This window comes from Lathyrus oleraceus, chromosome 1 (assembly GCF_024323335.1).
Source record: "Lathyrus oleraceus cultivar Zhongwan6 chromosome 1, CAAS_Psat_ZW6_1.0, whole genome shotgun sequence".
NCBI lineage: Eukaryota > Viridiplantae > Streptophyta > Magnoliopsida > Fabales > Fabaceae > Lathyrus > Lathyrus oleraceus.
Window position 1 is genome coordinate 140,172,364 of NC_066579.1, and position 20,433 is coordinate 140,192,796.

The window sequence follows — 20,433 nt, forward strand, 5'->3', positions numbered from 1 at the left end:
TATACAACACAAGATTAACAATAGACGCCGCCGCAGGTGGTGCGCTTATGGATAAACCTTACGCTGACGCTTATCAACTTATCGAAAGCATGGCCCAAAACCATTATCAGTGGGGAAGCGACAGAACAATGGTAGAAAAACCTCAAACGAAAACTGGCATGTACGAGATAAGTAGCCTTGATCATGTTAATGCAAAAGTGGATGCTCTTGCCCAGAAAATTGAAAGTTTAAATGTATCACCTCCAGCCACCGTGGTTGCCGTGACTCAAAATTGCGAAGTCTGTGGAATCCAAGGTCACACTCCTACAGATTGTCAACTCCTAACAGGAATCCAAGCAGAGCAGGTGAACTATGCACAAGGAAATCCTTACTCGCATACCTATAACTCAAACTGGAAGAACCATCCTAATTTTTCATATAAGAGTAACAATGCCTTATACGCACCAGGACAAGCTCCCAATCAAGCCCCAGCTATACCTCCTGGATATCAAAAGCCGACCCCATCTACACCTAACAATAACGTTCCTAGGAAATCCAACTTGGAAATCATGATGGAGAACTTCATAGCTTCTCAACAGCAAACCAATAAAGATTTCTTAAACCAGAATGTACACACTAACGAACAGATTAAACAACTAGCAAGTAAAGTAGATGCCCTGGCTACCCATAACAAAATGCTGGAAACACAAATCTCACAAGTAGCTCAACAACAAGTGCCTACTGCTGCCCCAACTGGTACATTTCCTGGACAGCCCCAACCTAACCCGAAAAGCCACGCTCATGCAATTATATTGAGAAGTGGAACAGAGGTAGAAGGACCATCTGATCCAAGAGTTGAGAACCAAAACTCTAAAAAGTCAACTGAGGAAGAAGATAAACCTAAGGAAAAGGAAGAGAGTAATAAGGAAACCGTAGAAAAGAAAGAACCTTATCTACCTCCACCGCCTTACAAACCACCTATCCCTTATCCTCAGAGGCTAATTAAAACCAAAGACGCGGGCCAATTTAAAAAATTTGTTGACCTACTGAAACAATTAAACGTCACCATTCCTTTCACAGAAGCTATTACACAGATGCCTTCATATGCTAAGTTCTTAAAAGAAATTCTTTCTAATAAAAGGAAACTTGAAGATAGCGAAACCGTTACACTCATTGCTGAATGTAGCGCTATAATCCAGAATATGCCTCCTAAACTTAAAGATCCTGGTAGTTTCTCTATACCCTGTCACATAGGAAAATTTGTCATAGACAAAGCTTTATGCGATTTAGGAGCCGGTATCAGTGTTATGCCCTTGTCCATATGCAAGAGACTTGAAACGGGAGAATTAAGACCAACTAAAATGTCTGTGCAATTAGCAGATCGTTCCGTTAGATATCCCGTAGGAATTCTTGAAAACGTTCCCGTGCGCATATGTCAATTCTACATTCCAACCGATTTTATAATTATGGACATAAGAGAAGATGAAGTTACCCCCATTATATTGGGAAGACCATTCTTAGCAACCCCCGGTGCTATCATAGACGTAAAACGAGGACGACTCACTTTCGAAGTAGGAGAAGAGAAAATTGAATTCATTCTTTCCAAATTTTTGAAAGCACCTGCAATAGAAGACACATGTTACTTCATGGATATCATCGATGAATGCATAAAAGAAACAGAATTAGAAAATGACGAATTGACTGACTGTCGTGTAGAAGACAGACTGAACCAATGTTTAGCAGTAACATCGGATCCTACGCAATGCCTTAAGAAACCTACCCTCGACCTGAAAACACTTCCCAAAAATCTGAGATATGAATTCCTAGACTCAGAACTTGAACGACCCGTGATAGTCAATGCAGACCTAGGAAAACTCGAAACCGAAAAACTCCTACATATCTTAAGAAAATATCCGACTGCACTAGGATACAACATCACCGATCTAAAAGGGATAAGTCCTTCTATTTGTATGCACCGCATCATGCTAGAAGAAGACTGTAAAACTTCTAGGGAACATCAGAGGAGATTAAACCCGATCCTGAGTGAGGTAGTGAAGAAGGAGGTAACGAAGTTATTAGAGGCATGTATCATATATCCTATATCCGATAGCAAATGGGTTAGTCCTGTACACGTAGTACCAAAGAAAGGAGGTATAACAGTTATCGAAAATGAAAAAGGAGAAACTATAACCAAACGAATCGAATCGGGATGGAGAATGTGCATTGACTATAGGAAACTAAACAAAGCAACCCGAAAAGATCATTTTCCTTTACCATTCATAGGCCAGATGTTAGAACGATTAGCCAAACATTCTCATTTCTACTATCTGGACGGTTACTCAGGCTTCTTTCAAATACCAATTCATCCTGATGACCAAGAAAAGACAACATTCACATGTCCTTTTGGTACCTTCGCTTATCGATGAATGCCGTTTGGCTTGTGCAATGCTCCTGCAACCTTCCAAAGGTGCATGATGGCAATATTCGCCGATTTTCTCGAAAACATCATGGAAGTCTTTATGGATGACTTTTCCGTATGCGGGCAAAGTTTTGAAGAATGTCTTGAAAACCTAGAAAGAGTTCTAGAACGATGTGTAAAAGTAAACCTAGTACTTAATTGGGAAAAATGTCACTTTATGGTACAAGAAGGAATTGTTTTAGGACACATCATATCAAATAGAGGAATTGAAGTAGACAAAGCCAAAATAGAAGTAATCGAAAACCTTCAACCCCTGAAAATTGTGAGAGAAGTACGAAGCTTCTTAGGACATGCCGGTTTTTATCGACGATTTATTAAAGATTTCTCTAAAATAACTAAGCCTTTAACCGGATTATTAATGAAAGACGCTAAATTCATCTTCGACAATAAATGTTTAGAAGCATTTCAAACACTTAAACAAGCATTGATCTCCGCGCCCATAATGCATACTCCGGATTGGAATGAACCATTCGAAATAATGTGTGACGCAAGTGACTACGCCGTAGGCACTGTTTTAGGACAACGAAAGGATAAAAAACTTCACGTCATATATTATGCAAGTAGAACTCTAGATGAAGCACAGATGAATTACGCCACGACCGAGAAAGAACTTCTTGCAGTAGTATTTGCACTAGATAAATTTCGTTCTTACTTGGTCGGAGCAAAAATAATCGTTTACACTGACCACGCTGCCATTAAGTACCTCATAACAAAAAAGGACGCCAAACCTAGACTCCTAAGGTGGATCTTGTTGTTACAGGAATTTGATTTGGAAATCAAAGATAAAAAAGGAACTGAAAACGTAGTAGCAGATCACCTTTCTAGACTTGAAAATCTGGAACCGGAAAGAACATCGATCAACGATGACTTCTCGTACGATAAACTTATAGCTAATTTGGAAGAAAATAGAGTTGATGAATAGGTAGAGACCACCTTGGCTGTATGCGTTACACCATGGTACGCCGACTTTGTCAATTATTTAGCCGCCGGAATGGTTCCACTTGATTTATCCTACCAACAAAAGAAACGATTCTTCCATGACATAAAACATTATTATTGGGACGACCCTTTACTTTTCAAAAGAGGCCCCGATGGTATTTTCCGTCGGTGTATACCTGAAGAAGAGGTAGAAAGTATAATCCAACATTGTCATTCTGCTCCTTATGGTGGACACGCAAGTACATCCAAGACCTGCTCTAAAATCCTACAAGTCGGTCTTTATTGGCCAAACATATGGAAGGATGTGCATGCTGCTGTCAAGAAATGTGATAGATGTCAACGCACAGGAAACATATCTAGACGTGACGAGATGCCACAAAAGGGCATTTTGGAAGTAGAGATTTTCGACGTGTGGGGAATAGATTTCATGGGACCTTTTCCACCTTCTTTTGGTAACAAATACATACTCGTAGCGGTTGACTACGTATCAAAATGGATTGAAGCTATAGCTTCTCCAACAAACGACACACGAGTAGTAACTAGACTCTTTAAGAATATAATCTTTCCAAGATTTGGTGTCCCAAGAATAGTAGTCAGTGATGGTGGATCGCATTTCATATCTAAGATACTCGAAAAACTATTGTTTAAGTATGGTGTAAAACATCGAGTAGCGACACCTTACCATCCTCAAACCAGTGGACAAGTGGAAGTGTCTAACAGAGAAATTAAACAGATATTGGAAAAAACAGTCGCCACATCAAGAAAAGACTGGTCATCAAAATTACCTGAAGCTTTATGGGCTTATCGAACTGCTTACAAAACTCCCATAGGAACAACCCCATTTAGGCTTATTTACGGAAAATCTTGCCACCTCCCGGTAGAATTAGAACATAAGGCCTATTGGGCTATTAAAAATTTAAATTTAAACTATAAGGCCGCTGGTGAAAAGCGAATCCTTGATATAAACGAATTAGAAGAACTTAGACAAGACGCATATGAAAATGCCAGAATCTACAAGGAAAGAACGAAAAAATGGCATGATAAGTGCATATCAAGGAAAACTTTCAAACAAGGCGATGTAGTCCTTTTGTTTAACTCTAGACTTAAGTTATTCCCAGGAAAACTACGCTCTAGATGGTCAGGCCCTTTCTAAGTCACTAATGTTTTCCCTAGTGGAGCAGTGAAAATTAAGGGAAAATCTATGGAAACATTTATCGTAAACGGGCAGCGTTTGAAACATTATCACTATGATGAAAACAATGAAGACTCGCAAGTCCTGAAATTAGACGTATTGTCTCCTAAATCTATAGATTAACATTTACTAGTTTTATGTCGAGCTTGCGACATTAAACAAAGCGCTTCGTGGGAGACAACCCACAAATTTTTACTATCTTTTCTTTGATTATTCTTTTGATTTTATAAAACTTTTCTTCTTTTCTTCTTTCGGCATCTGGCCAATCCCTGACTAAATTCTTGTTTTTTCTTTTCTTTAGTTAACACTAACCTGATGGGACAAATTGATCGTATGGGTATCAAATTCAGAGGGAGAGCTCATAGACAAAAATTTGAAGAACTTTCTGAGAGAGAGATGCACCCAACCTTCTATGCTGATGAAGATGCAATGATCGTACTTGGGCTAAGAGATAGTGTCCTGTATCTGCTGAATCAAATAGGGTGGGAAACCACTCCTATTCGCAGACAATTTGTTACTTACCAAAGGCTAACTCTAGAATTCCTTAGCTCCCTGATCTATTTACCAAACCATGGAAAAGGAATAAACCGAGGTTTCATTCAATTCAGGATGTTCAATATGGAGTATCAGTTTAACATTCAAGAGTTTACTAACCTTTTAGGGTTCCCTACCTCTTTTGATACATTCACCGTGAGCCAAGAAGATCTTTTTGAATATAGAGAGCTTGAACATTTTTGGGGAAGTTTGACGGGTAATGACGACCCTGAGGAACATGAGTTTCTCTCTGGAAACATACATAACCCGGCTTTTCGCTATTTCCACAAAATCCTAGCACACACTCTTTTTGGAAAGAAACCAAACATTACCACAGTATCACGTGATGAACTCTTCATAATATTCTGTGCTTCCCAGAACCGTCCAGTGAATGGTGCCACCTATATGTTGGCGAATTTCGACCGCCTTATTCAAGCTGACCGTGCACCGATTCAAATAGGAGGATTGATAACCATGATTGCCAATGCTATTAGATTGCGCCAACCCATGCTTGACTCGAACCCTTTTTGTGGCATCGAGTCTATGAACATATATTTCCTTTTCAACACTTTGTTTATCAGAAATCTGGGACCTGAAGAGTTTGAATTAATAATTAATAACCAAGTTGTTTACCTATTCACAATGCCTAGTCCGATGACTAGTGTCCATGACCGAAACAATTGGCTTTACAACCTGGATGGAATACCTTCTCCTGTTAGATCTGTTGAATCCATCCAAGACTATGAGATTTGTGACGACCAGATTCCTTATGCTGAGTCTGATCCACAGACACCAACTGGTTACCACGATGCAGCCTCTCCACCTCATCCTATCCCGTCCGCAGAATCAGCAATACCAGATCTTAGACATCATCTGCCCGGAAATGATTATAATACCGCTATTCAAGCTTTGATGTCAGAACAAGCTGCCATGAGAGAGGAGTTAAATATGACGGGACATGAAATTCTGCAATACATGAGTGTCGCATTACGCGAAAAACCGGCGGGAAAACAAGAACAACAGAGCCGCCACCGTGCGTTATTTATCCCAAAAGAGGGAAAGGAAACGCTCAGAGTAAACCTGGAAAGAACATGGTCTCGCGACCAGAGAGAATGGGATCGGGAGTCGGTTATGCGAAGGGAAGGTATTAGCACCCCTACGCATCCGTCGTACTCGACGGGATCCACGCACAATAGGAAGGGAAAATGGTTGCTAAAAACACTGCTCACACACACACACTGGCTGAAAGAGACACAAAAAAAAAGACAAGACTGACTCGGCAGGATATCGCATCCTGGGCCTACTTAGTCTATCAGGCATAGACATCAGAGTCGAAGTAGTTCGGACTGGGGAAACGACACATGCTCGCTAGGATGTCGCATCCTATGCATACGTATCTCCTTTGGACGAAGGAGAATCAGAGCATTCGTAGCTCGGCAAACACGCACACAAACAAAAACAGGCAAAGGCAAACACGGAGCCCGAATGCCAATCACTGGACTTACATCAGCATCCGAACCAAACAAAACCACACTGGAACCTGAATGCCACTCGATGGACTTATATCAGCTTCCAAGCACACAACAACACACACAGAGGGGTTGAAGACAAAAGGTGGAAAAAGAAAAAGGGCGGAAAAAGAAAAAAAAGCGCCCGGAGAGATCAGCTCATCTCCTGCCTACGTACCTCATCTGGTATGAGGATCAGGGCGACGTAGTTCCCCTACGCAGGGAAAAAGGACTAGCCTAACCAGATAACAGAGGGAGACACAACACTAGGGAGACTACGACTCGAGCCTAGACGTTGTCATGCAAAGTCGTCCCTAAGTTAAGGTTTCTAGCTAACTTGCACGGGAAGCAAGCCTATCCTAAACATGACTCGCACAGGAAGCAAGCCACACCTAACCTAACTTGCACAGGAAGCAAGGGTCTCGATTGCAACTAGGGCAAGAGAAAGGGGAGGTCTCAATCGCAACGAGGGCGAGAGAAAAGAATTAGTGTTAGTTGTTAGTCAAACTCGACAAGACATCGCATCTCGTGCCTACGTATCTCATCTGGACATGAGAATCAGAGTTGCCGTAGTTCGGCTAAACTACTCCCGTTGGTTTGTGTTTTTTAAGTGGACAACGTCACTGCGCAATCTACCTGATGCTCGACCTTTGGAGACTTACTCACCTGTAGTAGAAGGAGTTAACGTATCCTTAAGAGGGGATAATGTTTGTTTGTGTTTTAGGAAAGCTCAAGCAAGAAAGGAAGTCCTATACGAAGGAACCGTGCTACCTTAATTGACATGCAAACGAGACTACGCGGAGTCTAGCAAACCTAGGGGATACAATCACACCACACAAGCACATACAGCATGAAATAAACACACCAACAAGGGGCTCAAACATCAAGGCTAGGTTTTAGTCGAGGGGTCATATCAACCTCAACAAACAAACCACTGGAACTGGGTAGTGTTAGCTCTTAACCTTGCCATTGAGGGGCTAAGGTGAAGCAGATGAAAGGTGAGTGAAGATAAGACTTCACAGCTCTTATCCCTGGCCTGGGAGAGCTTAAGACAAGAATGTGTGGGTTCAAAAGGTGGGAACCCTTCTACACATTTAAAAATGACTCAACTGTACGATTGTACAAGATCTTGGGTTTGTATCTGCAATGCATCAACACAGTGGTGTGAGCAAAGCAGATGACACACAGAATAGCAGGGGATAGGTTGCATATCCCTTGGGTTCTGCCAATTGCCTCTTCACTTAGGAGGTCTTTGAATATGTACAGGGACAAATTGTAAACATACACAAGCATTGCCTCTTAAGGAGGACTTCAGACAGTTGCCTGGCCAAGTAACAGGCCAGGTCTTCCAGACTACATGAAGATAAGAAGAATACCTCAATGAAAATTTCTTATCAAGCAAAGCAAAGAAAAAGTTCACAAGGAACTAAGCAACTAAAAGTACCTGAAACCAGTCAGACAACATTAGTACACAAGTCAAAGTTAAATCAAAATGAAACAAAAGTCCACAGTCAACACAAGCAAGTGAATGTGCAAGGCACAAGGCTCTAGGCATGTGAGCCAAGCAACCTACACAACAAAACATGTTAGTCATGATAAACAAGCAAACACAACCAATTTGTATTGGTCTCATTGGACAATTGTTGGTTAACCTGAAAAGATGAGCTCAAATGTGAGTAACAGGACCACTAGGACAAGCCTAGGGTCAAAAGGGAATAAGAAAGTCAAAACAGCAAATGAAATCTAATCAAAATCATATTCAAACAATCAAGAAACAAACTCAATTGGGTTCACATTCATATCAATCATCATTATCATTTTATAAGCAAAAGAAGTCAAAGCATGGCATATGGAAGCTCATAGAAGTCAACAGCAAGACTTGAATCAAAAGCAATCTCAAACATTTCCAAAAATCACCAAATAAATCATGATCAATCATAACCCACAGCATGGTAAGCATGTCAAATTTCAACTCATTTGGACAAGTGGAAGGCAGTCAATGAAATCAGAAAGGCAAGGCAATTTTGAACATGCTCAAAGAAGTCAACCAAACATGCATCAACTTGAAAAATTCATAAATCAGAGATGGCATAAGATAAATGAATGGGACTAAAACCATGTCAAAGATTAAGATGTCTAGTAATCACATATGAAATTTCATGTCCATCTAATAAAGTATGAGCATTTCACAAAACAAATGGGCACAAGTGTCACAAAAGGTCAACATATGACCAAACAGGGGACAAAAATCTCAATCAATTGGAAAATGCCACAAATAAATCCAAGAAAAATCACATGTAAACTAGACATAATCAAGCTCAATCATGCATAAAATCAAAGCATTCTGAGGTCAATAGGCATGGCTATGAAAATCATCAAGTTGCATATCAACAGTGTGACACAAATTGTCACACCCTACTTCAAAAATTCATAACTCACAAACCAGATAAGATAAATTCATGATCTCTACATCAAAATCACCATGGATGTGTCAAGTTTGTGCACAAACAATTTCAAGGTCAAAGGATAAAGCATGACTATTTCACAAATGATTTGGTAAAATGTGCAAAATGTGGATACATGTTACAAACCAATATGCCAAATGAAATCCATTCATCACAAAAATCTGGAAAAAATATGACAATTAAGTAGAGATCATGATGAAAAGAATGCAAAAAATCCCATTCAAATTGGATCAATCATGGTGGAGTTATGATTTTTACAAGTTTGATGATCAAAAGATGAAATTAACATGAAAAAACAACAATATTCAATAGGTCACATGGCACGGATGGCATTTTTGTAATTCCCAGGTCACTTAACCAATACGCGGTCGTTTAGGGCAATGAAAGGAAATAATGTGATTGGTTGTTATGGGCCAACAGTACCATGCACGTGAATTCTGGGCAGCTTAAGCATGTTCTAGGGTTTATAGTGTACAGTATGAATCTTCATCATCCCCAATTCGATTCAACCAAAATTTTTCCAGAAATTGCAATTGGATACACCAATCGACTCAGTAAGCAATAAGAAACACGAATCCATCATTCATTTCAACAAAATCAACTCAAACAGCATGAATCGAGCAAGAATTTATTCCAATCATCAAATTTAAAACAGCATAACTTTCCAAATACACAACCATTTTCAACCATTTCAAGCTTAATGTGATCAGCAAGCAAGGCTTTACACAAAGCATAGCATGAATTAGAGAAAAAAGGAAATCGAATTCTTACTTGGTTATGAAGAAATTTGAGAAACAGTTGTTGTTTGGTGCTGCAAGCTTGAAACAGATACTCTATGGACCTCCAAATGATGAATGATGAAGAAGGTTTGGCTTGAAACAGCTTGAAATGGCTTTAACCTTGAGCTGCCATTGAAGATGCTTTGAAAAAACAGTCGAGCAATAGCTGCTACAGATGGAGAATGAAGGTTGGAATGGGCTCACAATGATGGTCAGATGATGAAGCAACAAAGGATAGCTCGAGTTCTCTTGAGGTTTTGGCAGAAAAGTTCAAAATGCCAAGAATGGAGATTTGAGAGAGTGAGAGAATTCTGTTGGTATGGAGGCAGCTAGGGTTCTCTTCTGGCAGAAAATGAACTATATATTTGCTGTTTTAAGTTGCATAAACAAGGTGCTAATCATGTTTTAGTTTAATGAAGCATTTCGCTAAATGGCCACTTTTGTCCACATGGTGAGGTGTAATGGCAAGAGCACGAAAATGGGCTTGCAAACATGTCCCAATTGACATTTCAGAACATACTTCATTGGTAGAATGTGTTAAAATTGGTTATTTCAACATTTCACTTTTGCACCACACTTGAAAATAAATCATGATAGTGAAAAAATGCCATTTTGATCCATAGGGTTTTGGTACATGAAGGTTACATTTTTGGAAAGAGGAGGTTAAATATGACTTGTTGGAAAAAACCCCACCCAATTTGGCCAAATGGTTTGAGAGATATGGCCTTTTGAAGTTCAAGAATTTTTGAAAATGAATTGATCATATCTTGCCAACCATACATGGGAATTGAGAGTTCTTGGACTTTTTGGAAATGGGAGAACAAGATCTTCAACTTTCATGTTGGGCAAAAATTCATTTGAATCTTGTATCATGATGTAAGTTTGGGATCAAGAAGTTTCCATTTTTGGCAGTTAAAATTACAGGTCCAGTTTCTATTTTTGGAAATTTCTTGTCTGGCTTCAAATTCTTCCATGATGGTGTTTCCCATGATATATGAGGCCTATTTGGACATGAATAAGCTCTCTCAAACCAAATCCATCCATCAAAACCATAAAATCAATCATAGTTGACCAAGTTTGACTTTTTAGGGTTTCTGACTGACTGTGCATTGAATGATGACCTCTGAACATCCAATCTTTGACCTAAACACTTCAAATGGATCTCCAAGTCATGTGAACATGTTGGACCAACCCTAGGGCCTTGGCTCCTTGAGAAACACACTTGCTTGCTTGATTGACTGATCTCCTGATCAGTTTGACCTAATTCTCCTGATGATCTTGCACTTGGGCAAAAGGGACAATGCAATGCTATGCAGTGGACCATGTTATATTATGACCTAATATGAGTATGTATGTACAATGACAGGTGCAAATTTGAGGTGCTACAATGAGCACTATGACAAATCATTTCCTCGAGTTGGACCGCCGTGTCAATTCCTTTGCTCCTCCGGCCAGAGATCCTGCAAGTGGCTAGAAGTTTTTAGTTAATTAGTTTTAGTTTTAGGGAATCTATAGTTTCATTTAACATTGTTTTAATCTTAGTATTTGTTTTTCCATGTTTTCTTTTACCTTCAAATGTTACATTATGTTTATTTTATGAAGCTATTGCATTATTGGTTCAATTTTATTTTATTTTGATTTATGCAGTATCTACAATTATTAATAATGATATTTACTGTATGCTACTTACATAGCCTATTAGAGAAAAATATATATACACTATGGTGTGTAGTAGAGTAGCATGCATGGCAGTTCAAAAATATAACAATAGCAAAATATAATAAACATAAACAAAACAAAATAAAAACAATAAAATAATAAAAACAAATTATGAAGCACCCACGTAAGTGACCGTTGCAAGCTGACTGGTGTGACGAGCGTCATACAAGCCATCACGGTCGTCACGCAAGTGCATGTGACGCCCGTAACACCTTCTGTCACGAGCGTGACAGCTCCAGAATAGGTGAACGTTGGTGACCGTTGGGGACACGACCGTTACCCCCCCACCTTTTTATTTTCCCCATTCATTCACCTCTTTACTCCATCCCACTCACATTCCTCCACATTTATTTTTCTCTCACCCACTCCTCTTCTAACTTCCAAAAACTTTTCCTATAAATACCTACACTCTATTTCTCCCTAAACCACATCATTCCAACAAATACATTTGCATCCTCTTTCCTTCTTTCAACCCACCTATCAATATGGCGGAAAACCAACAATTCGGAAATATCATCTTCCGATCCGAAGATGATAACTATCAACGAGAGCAATTCGATCGGTTTCAACAACGAGGTGTCATCTCTACCAGGTATCCTGATTTAAATTGTTTACAAGAATTAGGATTACTTCAAGGTGTGCAATGGATGCTTCGGCTTGCTGATTTAACTTTTCTTTGCACACACAATCAACCTACCTACCCATCACTCACCTTAGAATTTTTAAGTTCTTATTCATACACCACTCCACCCGGTGAAGACGAGTACTTAACCGGTACCGCAACTTTCCGCATGTTCAACACCGAGTACTCACTATCCCAGGATCAGTTGAGTGCCATGCTACAGTTCCCTGTAGGAGACCAAGTCCACCCAAGAATCCCTCCGAACTCACAGTGGCCCATAAACGCCTTCGACCTCTTTAGAAAAATATCCGGTGTGGAAACCGATAATTGGGATGCACTACTTGCTTCACACATACATAACCCAACCATCCGGTATTTTATTCGCATTCTGCAAAACACCATTTTCGGTCGACCCAACAACAGCAAAGTCAATTCCAATGAATTATTCTTCCTCCACTGCGTCTTTACAATGGATACAAAGGTAAACGCCGCTTCTTTCTTATTTCACCATATCCGCACCCTATGTGCTAGAGGCCGCCAACCTTTCGTGATTGGAGGATTAATAACCTCCATAGCACTTGGTTTGAATCTAGGGGACCGACTTCAAAATTTACAATCTCTCCCACCCCTATTTATGGATATAAGCTATTGTCGCTCCAGCCGCTTAATCAAAAATAGGGTAGGCGGAAGGTATTATGTTATGGTGAATAACCAAGAAGTCCCAAGCGTTATTTTACCCAACATTGCCCTCACAGATGTCACCAACCCCGACCGATTCATCTACGACCTTAATGCTCCCGAAGCTACCGAGCCTACACAAGTAAACCCGGCCCTGGACGAGTTTGAAGAAATGGAGCAAGGTGATCAAGGTTCTGAACAACAGTCAGCCCCGCTTAACCCTTCCGATAATGCAACTGGTCCATCCTCCCGACGTCGTCGAAGAAGAAGGCCAGCAACTAATGATGACATCATGGATGCTATTGATGCCATGCATGCACAGAATAACGAAGTGATGCAACTGATGCGCTAGATGCAACATCAACAAGAAGCAAGGAATGCAATAACCGACCAACGGTTCACTGATTCGCTCAACAGGTTTGATGACTTGGAAGTACGTCAACGCTCACCGGGCCCGAGAACAAGAGGACGCAGGCAAAATTGAGCATATTTTTTTTATTTTCCTTTCTTTTCGCTTTTCTTTAAAACATTGGGGACAATGTTTCACTTAAGTATGGGGGGGGGGGGGGAAACTTTGTTTCCGTTATGATTATTTCTTTTCCAACATTCCTCTTTCAAGTATGTTATCTTCCCTTTCATTGTTATTTCCCTTATCTAAATATAATATAATATATTTTAAGTCGAGTCCCTAGTGTGAAAATTTTGTATTATCTTTTCCCCTCAATTTTCTTGAGCCAAAAAAAAAAAATATTTTAACACTTAACACACTCAATAAGTATAAAGGTTGCTTATTTTATCAAACTTGAGTAAAATTAAGACGGAAATTATTACCGCCCCAACGCTCTAAAAACCTCAACATGTTAGATCGGGAAAAGTACCTATTATACCAATCCCTTGAACTTTTAGTTTTATAGTAATCCCGAGTAGTTTATACGAGAAGTCGGCACCATCTTAATAGCAAACTACGTGAAGAGCCGATGAATATAAGTGAATGATTCCCAAAACAACATAAAAAATATATATATAAGGAAATGCACTAATTAAGTTAGGTGATCCTTACCAGATCATTTAATCCAAAGGTTGCGGACCCTACAAAAGCACGATATGAAAGATCCATTATGAGTTGGTTCAGCAGGTTTCTGGTGCTGAACTTGGTAGGGCGGACTACGGTCCGATCCCCCGCAATTTACAATGGACTAAATAACGAAGTTATCCAACTTATGTACCAGAACTTCCAGCTAAAAAGGGAAGCAGAATCGCTAACCGGTTACTCCACTAAATGCGCGAAAAGATAAAGGGTTTAATGTGATTTCGCTAGAATGAAAATGGGTGAAATAAGAGTAAAAGAACTAGGATAGCTACAATAGCGTGACTCGAACTGGTTTGCATAAGGTGGGGGTTATCTGAGGTTGTAACGGTAGTTGTTGATGTTGAGATTAAGCTCAGGTTATTCCTAAACAAGATTTACTTGCAACCTGGTACGAATTGATGTGTGTTTTGAAATTTCATCTGGCTAATATTACAAATCGACTTATACATTGTATCTTGCTTGAGGACAAGCAAAAGTCTAAGTATGGGGGAGTTTGATAACATGAAATAATATCACATTTTTGGACTCAATTTAATTAAATTATATTATTATTTGATTCGATTTATTTCATATTATTCGATATTACTTGGTATTTTCCTTCTATTTATTTCAGGTCACACTATTTGAAGCATACGTGAAAAAGAAAGAAAAGGAGGTGCAAAAAGAGGATAAAAAGCAATCCACTAAAGCCCAGCCCACAACTACAAGGAGAGGCGCTGTGATGCTGTGACGATCGCCACACAAGGTGTGACGAGCGTCACGCCCTCCTGCTAAGTGTTACGAGCGCCACACAAGGTGTGACGAGCGTCACACCCCATTCCTATATTTTTGGCTTTGACGCGTAACAGAAGCACGTTCACCCTTTTCTTCGCTTGACCAGTTGACGTGTGACCAAAACCTACTGAAGGGCGTTGGAAGAAACAGTCACTTGATGGAGTGGTATAAATAGATCCAATGGTGGAACCCTGCAGCTCTCTCTGAATTTTCCAGTTTTTCGGCACCGTGCATTATTTTTACTGCTTTTTAATTTTCCAGCACTCTACTTTCCTAGCAATTTTTATTTCCTTTTCTTTTCCAGTCAATTTTCAAAGCATTCAATTAATTTTCTCACAATAGTTTCTACACCGGAAACTATTGTGTAACTTTGACTGGATCTAACCTTACGTTAGATCATAGTATTTTATTCCTTCGCCTTTATTTTACTGTCTGATAGAAGATTATGAAGAACAAATCCAACCGGTCTGTGGTGGAGTGTTCAAGCATCGAAGCTAAGAATAATCAAGATCTCTATTAATTTTACAGGTTCTTTAATTTTATTGTTTTAATTTATATATGCTCTGTACTGTTGTTTATCTATATTGTTTGTCTGACATGACTGTATTTGAGCATAATTATTGTTTAGGCTTGTTTAGCATGTCCGGCTAAATAAACTTAGGTATCGGTATGTAAAGTAAGCGGAATAAAGGAATCAAAACTAAGTTGGTTTAAATTTATTTAAAGATATAGTCACTCTTTTTATGGTCTCAATTTACAGGGTTATCAAAGTTTTTGTACGACAGTAAAAGATATAAAGAAGTTAAAATCAATAGAACGACAGTTTGAGCTTTTAACTGGACAGTGTAAATTGGTCATTAATTTTAAATCAGGGCGAAAGCAATTTTTAGAGTTAATTAAATGCTAATCATTTTCAAAAAGTATTTTTAAAGGTTAAATGTGAGGACGAGAGTTAAGCATTTAAGTTTAATCATATAATCTAAGTCAACAGAGCGAGAGTTTGAGACGAGGGTGTTTAGATGGTTAGCATTTTCTTAAAAAGAGTTTCTATAGATTCTATTGTTTTCAAAAAGTGATTTTAGTTTTAACTAAATAGTTAGAGCGTACGTTAAGGTAAAATCATAGTCTATTCAACAGAGCGAGAGTTTGAGAAAATATTTTTAATCAATAGTGTCTAATGAAAGGACTTATTTTAAAACTAAGAAACCAACGAAGATTTGATTCCCTAATTACGACGAACTACATACCGATATCCGCGTTATTCGATATTTAATTTAGATCTTATTTTAGTTTTACTTTTCCCCCTAATCATCAAAGTATCATCCGCCTTAGCTTTACGAAGTAACCTTAGAAAACGGTATATCGATTCATAAGTCCCTGTGGGATCGATATCTTTTATTACTACGCGATTAGACTGTGCACTTACAGTTAATACCCCAATAGACTCATAAAGTCGCGATCAGAGACAAACTCTCTAGTTATGGGGTTTATGAGAACTGGGTATGAGGGGTTTGGGTTTGGGACTTTTGGTGGTGACGCTCTCTTCTTGTCTAAGAAGAAGATTTATAGGCGGAGTTACTTATTTCTTTAGTTTGGGTTTATGTCAGGCTTTCCTCTTTGGAGGCCGGTGATGAAGTTATGTTGACCTAGGAGATTCGAGGGTTGAAAAGGGTGTATAAGAGTTTGGGTTCTTCTATGATTGTGGACTTTTCTTGGCAGCTTTTACATAATAGACTACTGATCGGGAAAAATCTTTTTAAACGACAAATTGCATTGGTTGATATTGTTATGAGGTGTGCGCTTTGTACCTCTATTGTGGAGTTAATGAGTCACTTTTTTGTCACTTGCGAGGTTGCTTCCTCACTTTGGTATAAGTTATTTAGTTGGGTGTGTATGAATACACCTCTTCCACGCTCGATCTTAGAGGTTTTTGAGATTTTTCAAGGTCTTGGTCCCGGTAAGAAGACTCTTTTGGTTTGGTTTCGATCTGGAATTTAGCAGTCAGAAATATTTGTAAATGCGTAATAAAGTTATCTTTGACCGAGAAAGAGATGATTAATCACTAAATGACTTCGATTATTTTTTGAATTGAAAGTGAATTCATGCTTATGCTCCAATTCTTACTATTTTCTTTTTACTATTTTCTTTGCTATATAGTGATGGGTGACTAGTTGCCTTTTTTTTTATATGTGCTTGTGTTTATCTTCCTTGAGCTTGCGCTTTTTGAGGAGAAGTGTCTGGTGTCTCGGTGTAGGCTTTTATGTGGTGTGGGTGGGTTGGCTTTTTTCTTTTTTGTATTTGTGTAGTTGATTTTCTCTTTTCGTAGCATTTGTTTAGCCGATTTTTGTTGTTATAGTGCACGATTGATGCGAATGTTTGTATCTTCTCCTCTTTCCTTTTTTTTAAAAAATATATTTTAATTTGTTTGCTATTGAAAAAAACATTGGTATAAGCTTAATCCTACAAACAATCTCTTTTTAGTCTCTTCAAAATATATGTCCAACATTTTCTCCAAATGAATACAATATGTATGAATGAAGCACAAAATAATATTAGAAAAGCCTCACAATAACAAGTGGCATAATATACATCGACAAAGTCATACACTATAGTTATTAAGGCATGGAAATTGCCGAAACACTTGGACAATAATATGGCAAAGAAAATGTTTATTGTAATAATAATATTTTGTCCAAGTGGAAGAATTAATGACTGTCACTAATTTTATTTTATAAAGTAAATACCAATTTCTCCTATTTATAGCCCAAAGTCTTGGTTGAGAGAATGTTATTATCCTTTTAAAAAAACAAAGGTTGCCCACCTTTTTTGTTGCTAAATTTAGAATTACACCCTTAAAATTTTAAGGATTACCATTGTTCATTTAACCATTCCCAAATTTGTTCTCCATTAAATAACACAAACCAAGGCTTATTCTAAGGCACAAACCAACTTAGTTTTGATTGATATTCGTATTAGCTTTGCCAAGGTCTTGTTAATTATTTTGTTAAGAGATTTAACAGACCTTGGCATTTATACAAGTAGAAAAGAAAAACAAAATAGTTAAACACATTACACATTATTATATAGGAAGGGAGAAAAAAAACTCAAAACATAAGCATGGGAAAATTAATGGTAGAAAGTTCTACTAAGATTGCCTTTATTCTTTTGGTTATTGCCACCATTACTATTCCATGCACTGAGGCTGGAATTGGTAAGTTTGATGATTTTCTTAAAAATCAATCTGAAGAAGCTCATAAACTAGTTCTTGAATCTTATGTTCCAAATCCTGAAGAAATTGCAGATGACCTCAATCTCCATGTTCATTTGTATGTATCTTCGCAACAACTACTTTTTTTTCAATTTATTATATATATCAGCTAATTGTTACTCAATTAGAAGAAAAAAAAAACTTATATGATAATAATAGTTCATATTTTAAGTACAAATCGGGTATTCACATACGCAACATTGCATATATACTTGCAATCAGTATTCTTTAAAATAAAAAGGATCACACTGAAATGAAAGGTAAGCGGACAACAAACTGCACAATGTTTTTTTAATGGCAAAACCGATCTTCTTATAAACGATACATTGTATGTCTGTATGTTTTGTCTCTCGTGCTAAAAAACTTAAAGTTTCCTATGCAGATATACGAAAACATGTTGGTTGTTTGAACACACTTTCTTTTTTCATGTTTGATGAAGTTAAATTGTAGTTACAAGAATTTTTCTATTACTAATCTAGGGTTTGATACATTAATTAATGCAGATCAATGGAAGGATTAAACAACACAAGGAGGGAATTGGGGCAAAAAGGTAAAAGAAAGTTAGGACCATGTGAAGCAACCAACCCAATTGATAGTTGTTGGAGATGCCAAAAGAATTGGGCTCAAAATAGATTTCAGTTAGCCAAATGTGGTAAAGGGTTTGGAAGAAGAGCCACTGGTGGACTTGGAGGCAGAATTTATGTAGTAACTGATCCTTCAGATAATGATATGGTGAGCCCTAAAGTTGGTACTCTTAGACATGCTGTTACCCAAAGGGGGCCATTGTGGATCATTTTCCAACGTAGTATGGTCATTAGATTGAACCAAGAATTGATGGTATCTTCCGACAAGACAATTGATGCTCGGGGTGCTAATGTTCAAATTAGAGATGGTGCTGGAATCACAATGCAATTTGTTAACAATGTTATTATTCATGGACTTCGTATTACAAATATTAAATCTAAAAATGGTGGTATGATTAGAGATTCATTTAATCATGTTGGATTTAGAACAAGAAGTGATGGTGATGCCATTTCTATTTTTGGATCTTCTAATATTTGGATTGATCATCTTTCACTCTCGCAATGTGAAGATGGTCTCGTTGATGTTATTCAAGGCTCTACTGGTATCACCATCTCAAATTGTCACATGACAAAACATAATGATGTAAGTAACTTTACTTTCTTTATTAACTTCTTCTTGTTACATTTTTTTAGTGACAGACAAAAACCGTAACATATTCGTTGGTATATCTATATATAAAGTAAAGGGAAGTTGGTGAATTTTTTAAAACTATAAATAATGTTGGTGTCATTTTAACATACCTCATATAAGTTAGTGCAAGTTTTCCTAATTAATATTATGCTAACATTGCAGGTTATGTTATTTGGAGCAAGTGATACATACAATGGTGACAAGATAATGCAAGTAACAGTAGCATTCAACCACTTTGGTCAAGGATTGATTCAAAGAATGCCAAGATGTAGATTTGGTTTTGTCCATGTTTTAAACAACGATTACACTCATTGGCAAATGTATGCAATTGGTGGAAGTGCAGGACCAACTATTCTTAGTCAAGGAAACCGTTTCATTGCACCATTCAATACTGCTGCAAAAGAAGTCACACATAGAGATTATGCTGGAAGTTCAGTTTGGAAAACTTGGCAATGGACTTCAGAAATGGATCTATTAATGAATGGTGCTAAATTTGTTCCATCTGGTTCACCAATCAATAAAGGTGCATTCAAAAAAGCGTTTATGATGAAACCAAGACCTGGAACTTATGCTAATAGACTAACAAGAAATGCTGGTGCCCTAAATTGTGTGGTAGGGAGGCCTTGTTAGAAAGAAAATCATTATCTTTATGATGATTTTCTTAATTACTTTAAATATATATATATCTCAATAAAATTGCACGCCCGCGCACACACACAAATAGCAATTTTTTTTTATGTTTTTGTTAAAAACATATATTTATTGTAGCATTGTTGATGTGCGAAAGGGAGGTGAAGTCATTGTTTGATTTAGATGTCAAGAAATAAAGAGAGATTATTTTAAGTTATTCTTAAATTTCTTTTTTGGTTTATTGCTTATTTTAAATGTTGTGTTTTGTAGTCACTCATGACATATAAAATAAGATTATGAATTATGTATTTTATTAACTTTTTTTCTTGTGTATTGTTTATTTATATTTTGTTTTTGATACATTTAAATTAAGAGTGTTATTGATTTTTATTTGTCACAAAAAATATTTATGCAAAATAAGTATGAAACTAACGTGGCTTTAAGTTATAATATATGGATCATAATTTTAAAATGGATTAATATCTCTATAGAAATTATATTGTTTATAATGATTTGTATTGTGAAATTAGGTTGATGATCTTGTTACCATCCAATAATTATG

The 20,433-nt window shown here is 37.7% G+C and overlaps 1 protein-coding gene across 1 annotated transcript; it reads left to right on the forward strand.

Moving 5' to 3' along the window:
* The first annotated feature begins 17,689 nt into the window (after window positions 1-17,689).
* Window positions 17,690-20,067, forward strand: LOC127122447 (pectate lyase). Its single transcript, XM_051052788.1, has 3 exons — window positions 17,690-18,084; window positions 18,530-19,193; window positions 19,404-20,067. The coding sequence occupies exons 1-3, from the start codon at window positions 17,876-17,878 to the stop codon at window positions 19,869-19,871; spliced, it is 1,341 nt and encodes a 446-aa protein (XP_050908745.1). The 5' UTR covers window positions 17,690-17,875; the 3' UTR covers window positions 19,872-20,067.
* Window positions 20,068-20,433: the final 366 nt, after the last annotated feature.

Excerpts from the sequence above, each read along its gene's own strand:
- LOC127122447 (XM_051052788.1), top strand. The coding sequence starts at position 17,876 with ATGGGAAAATTAATGGTAGAAAGTTCTACTAAGATTGCCTTTATTCTT. Across the intron at positions 18,085-18,529 it reads CTCAATCTCCATGTTCATTT|ATCAATGGAAGGATTAAACA; the intron begins GTATGTATCTTC and ends TAATTAATGCAG. Across the intron at positions 19,194-19,403 it reads ACATGACAAAACATAATGAT|GTTATGTTATTTGGAGCAAG; the intron begins GTAAGTAACTTT and ends CTAACATTGCAG.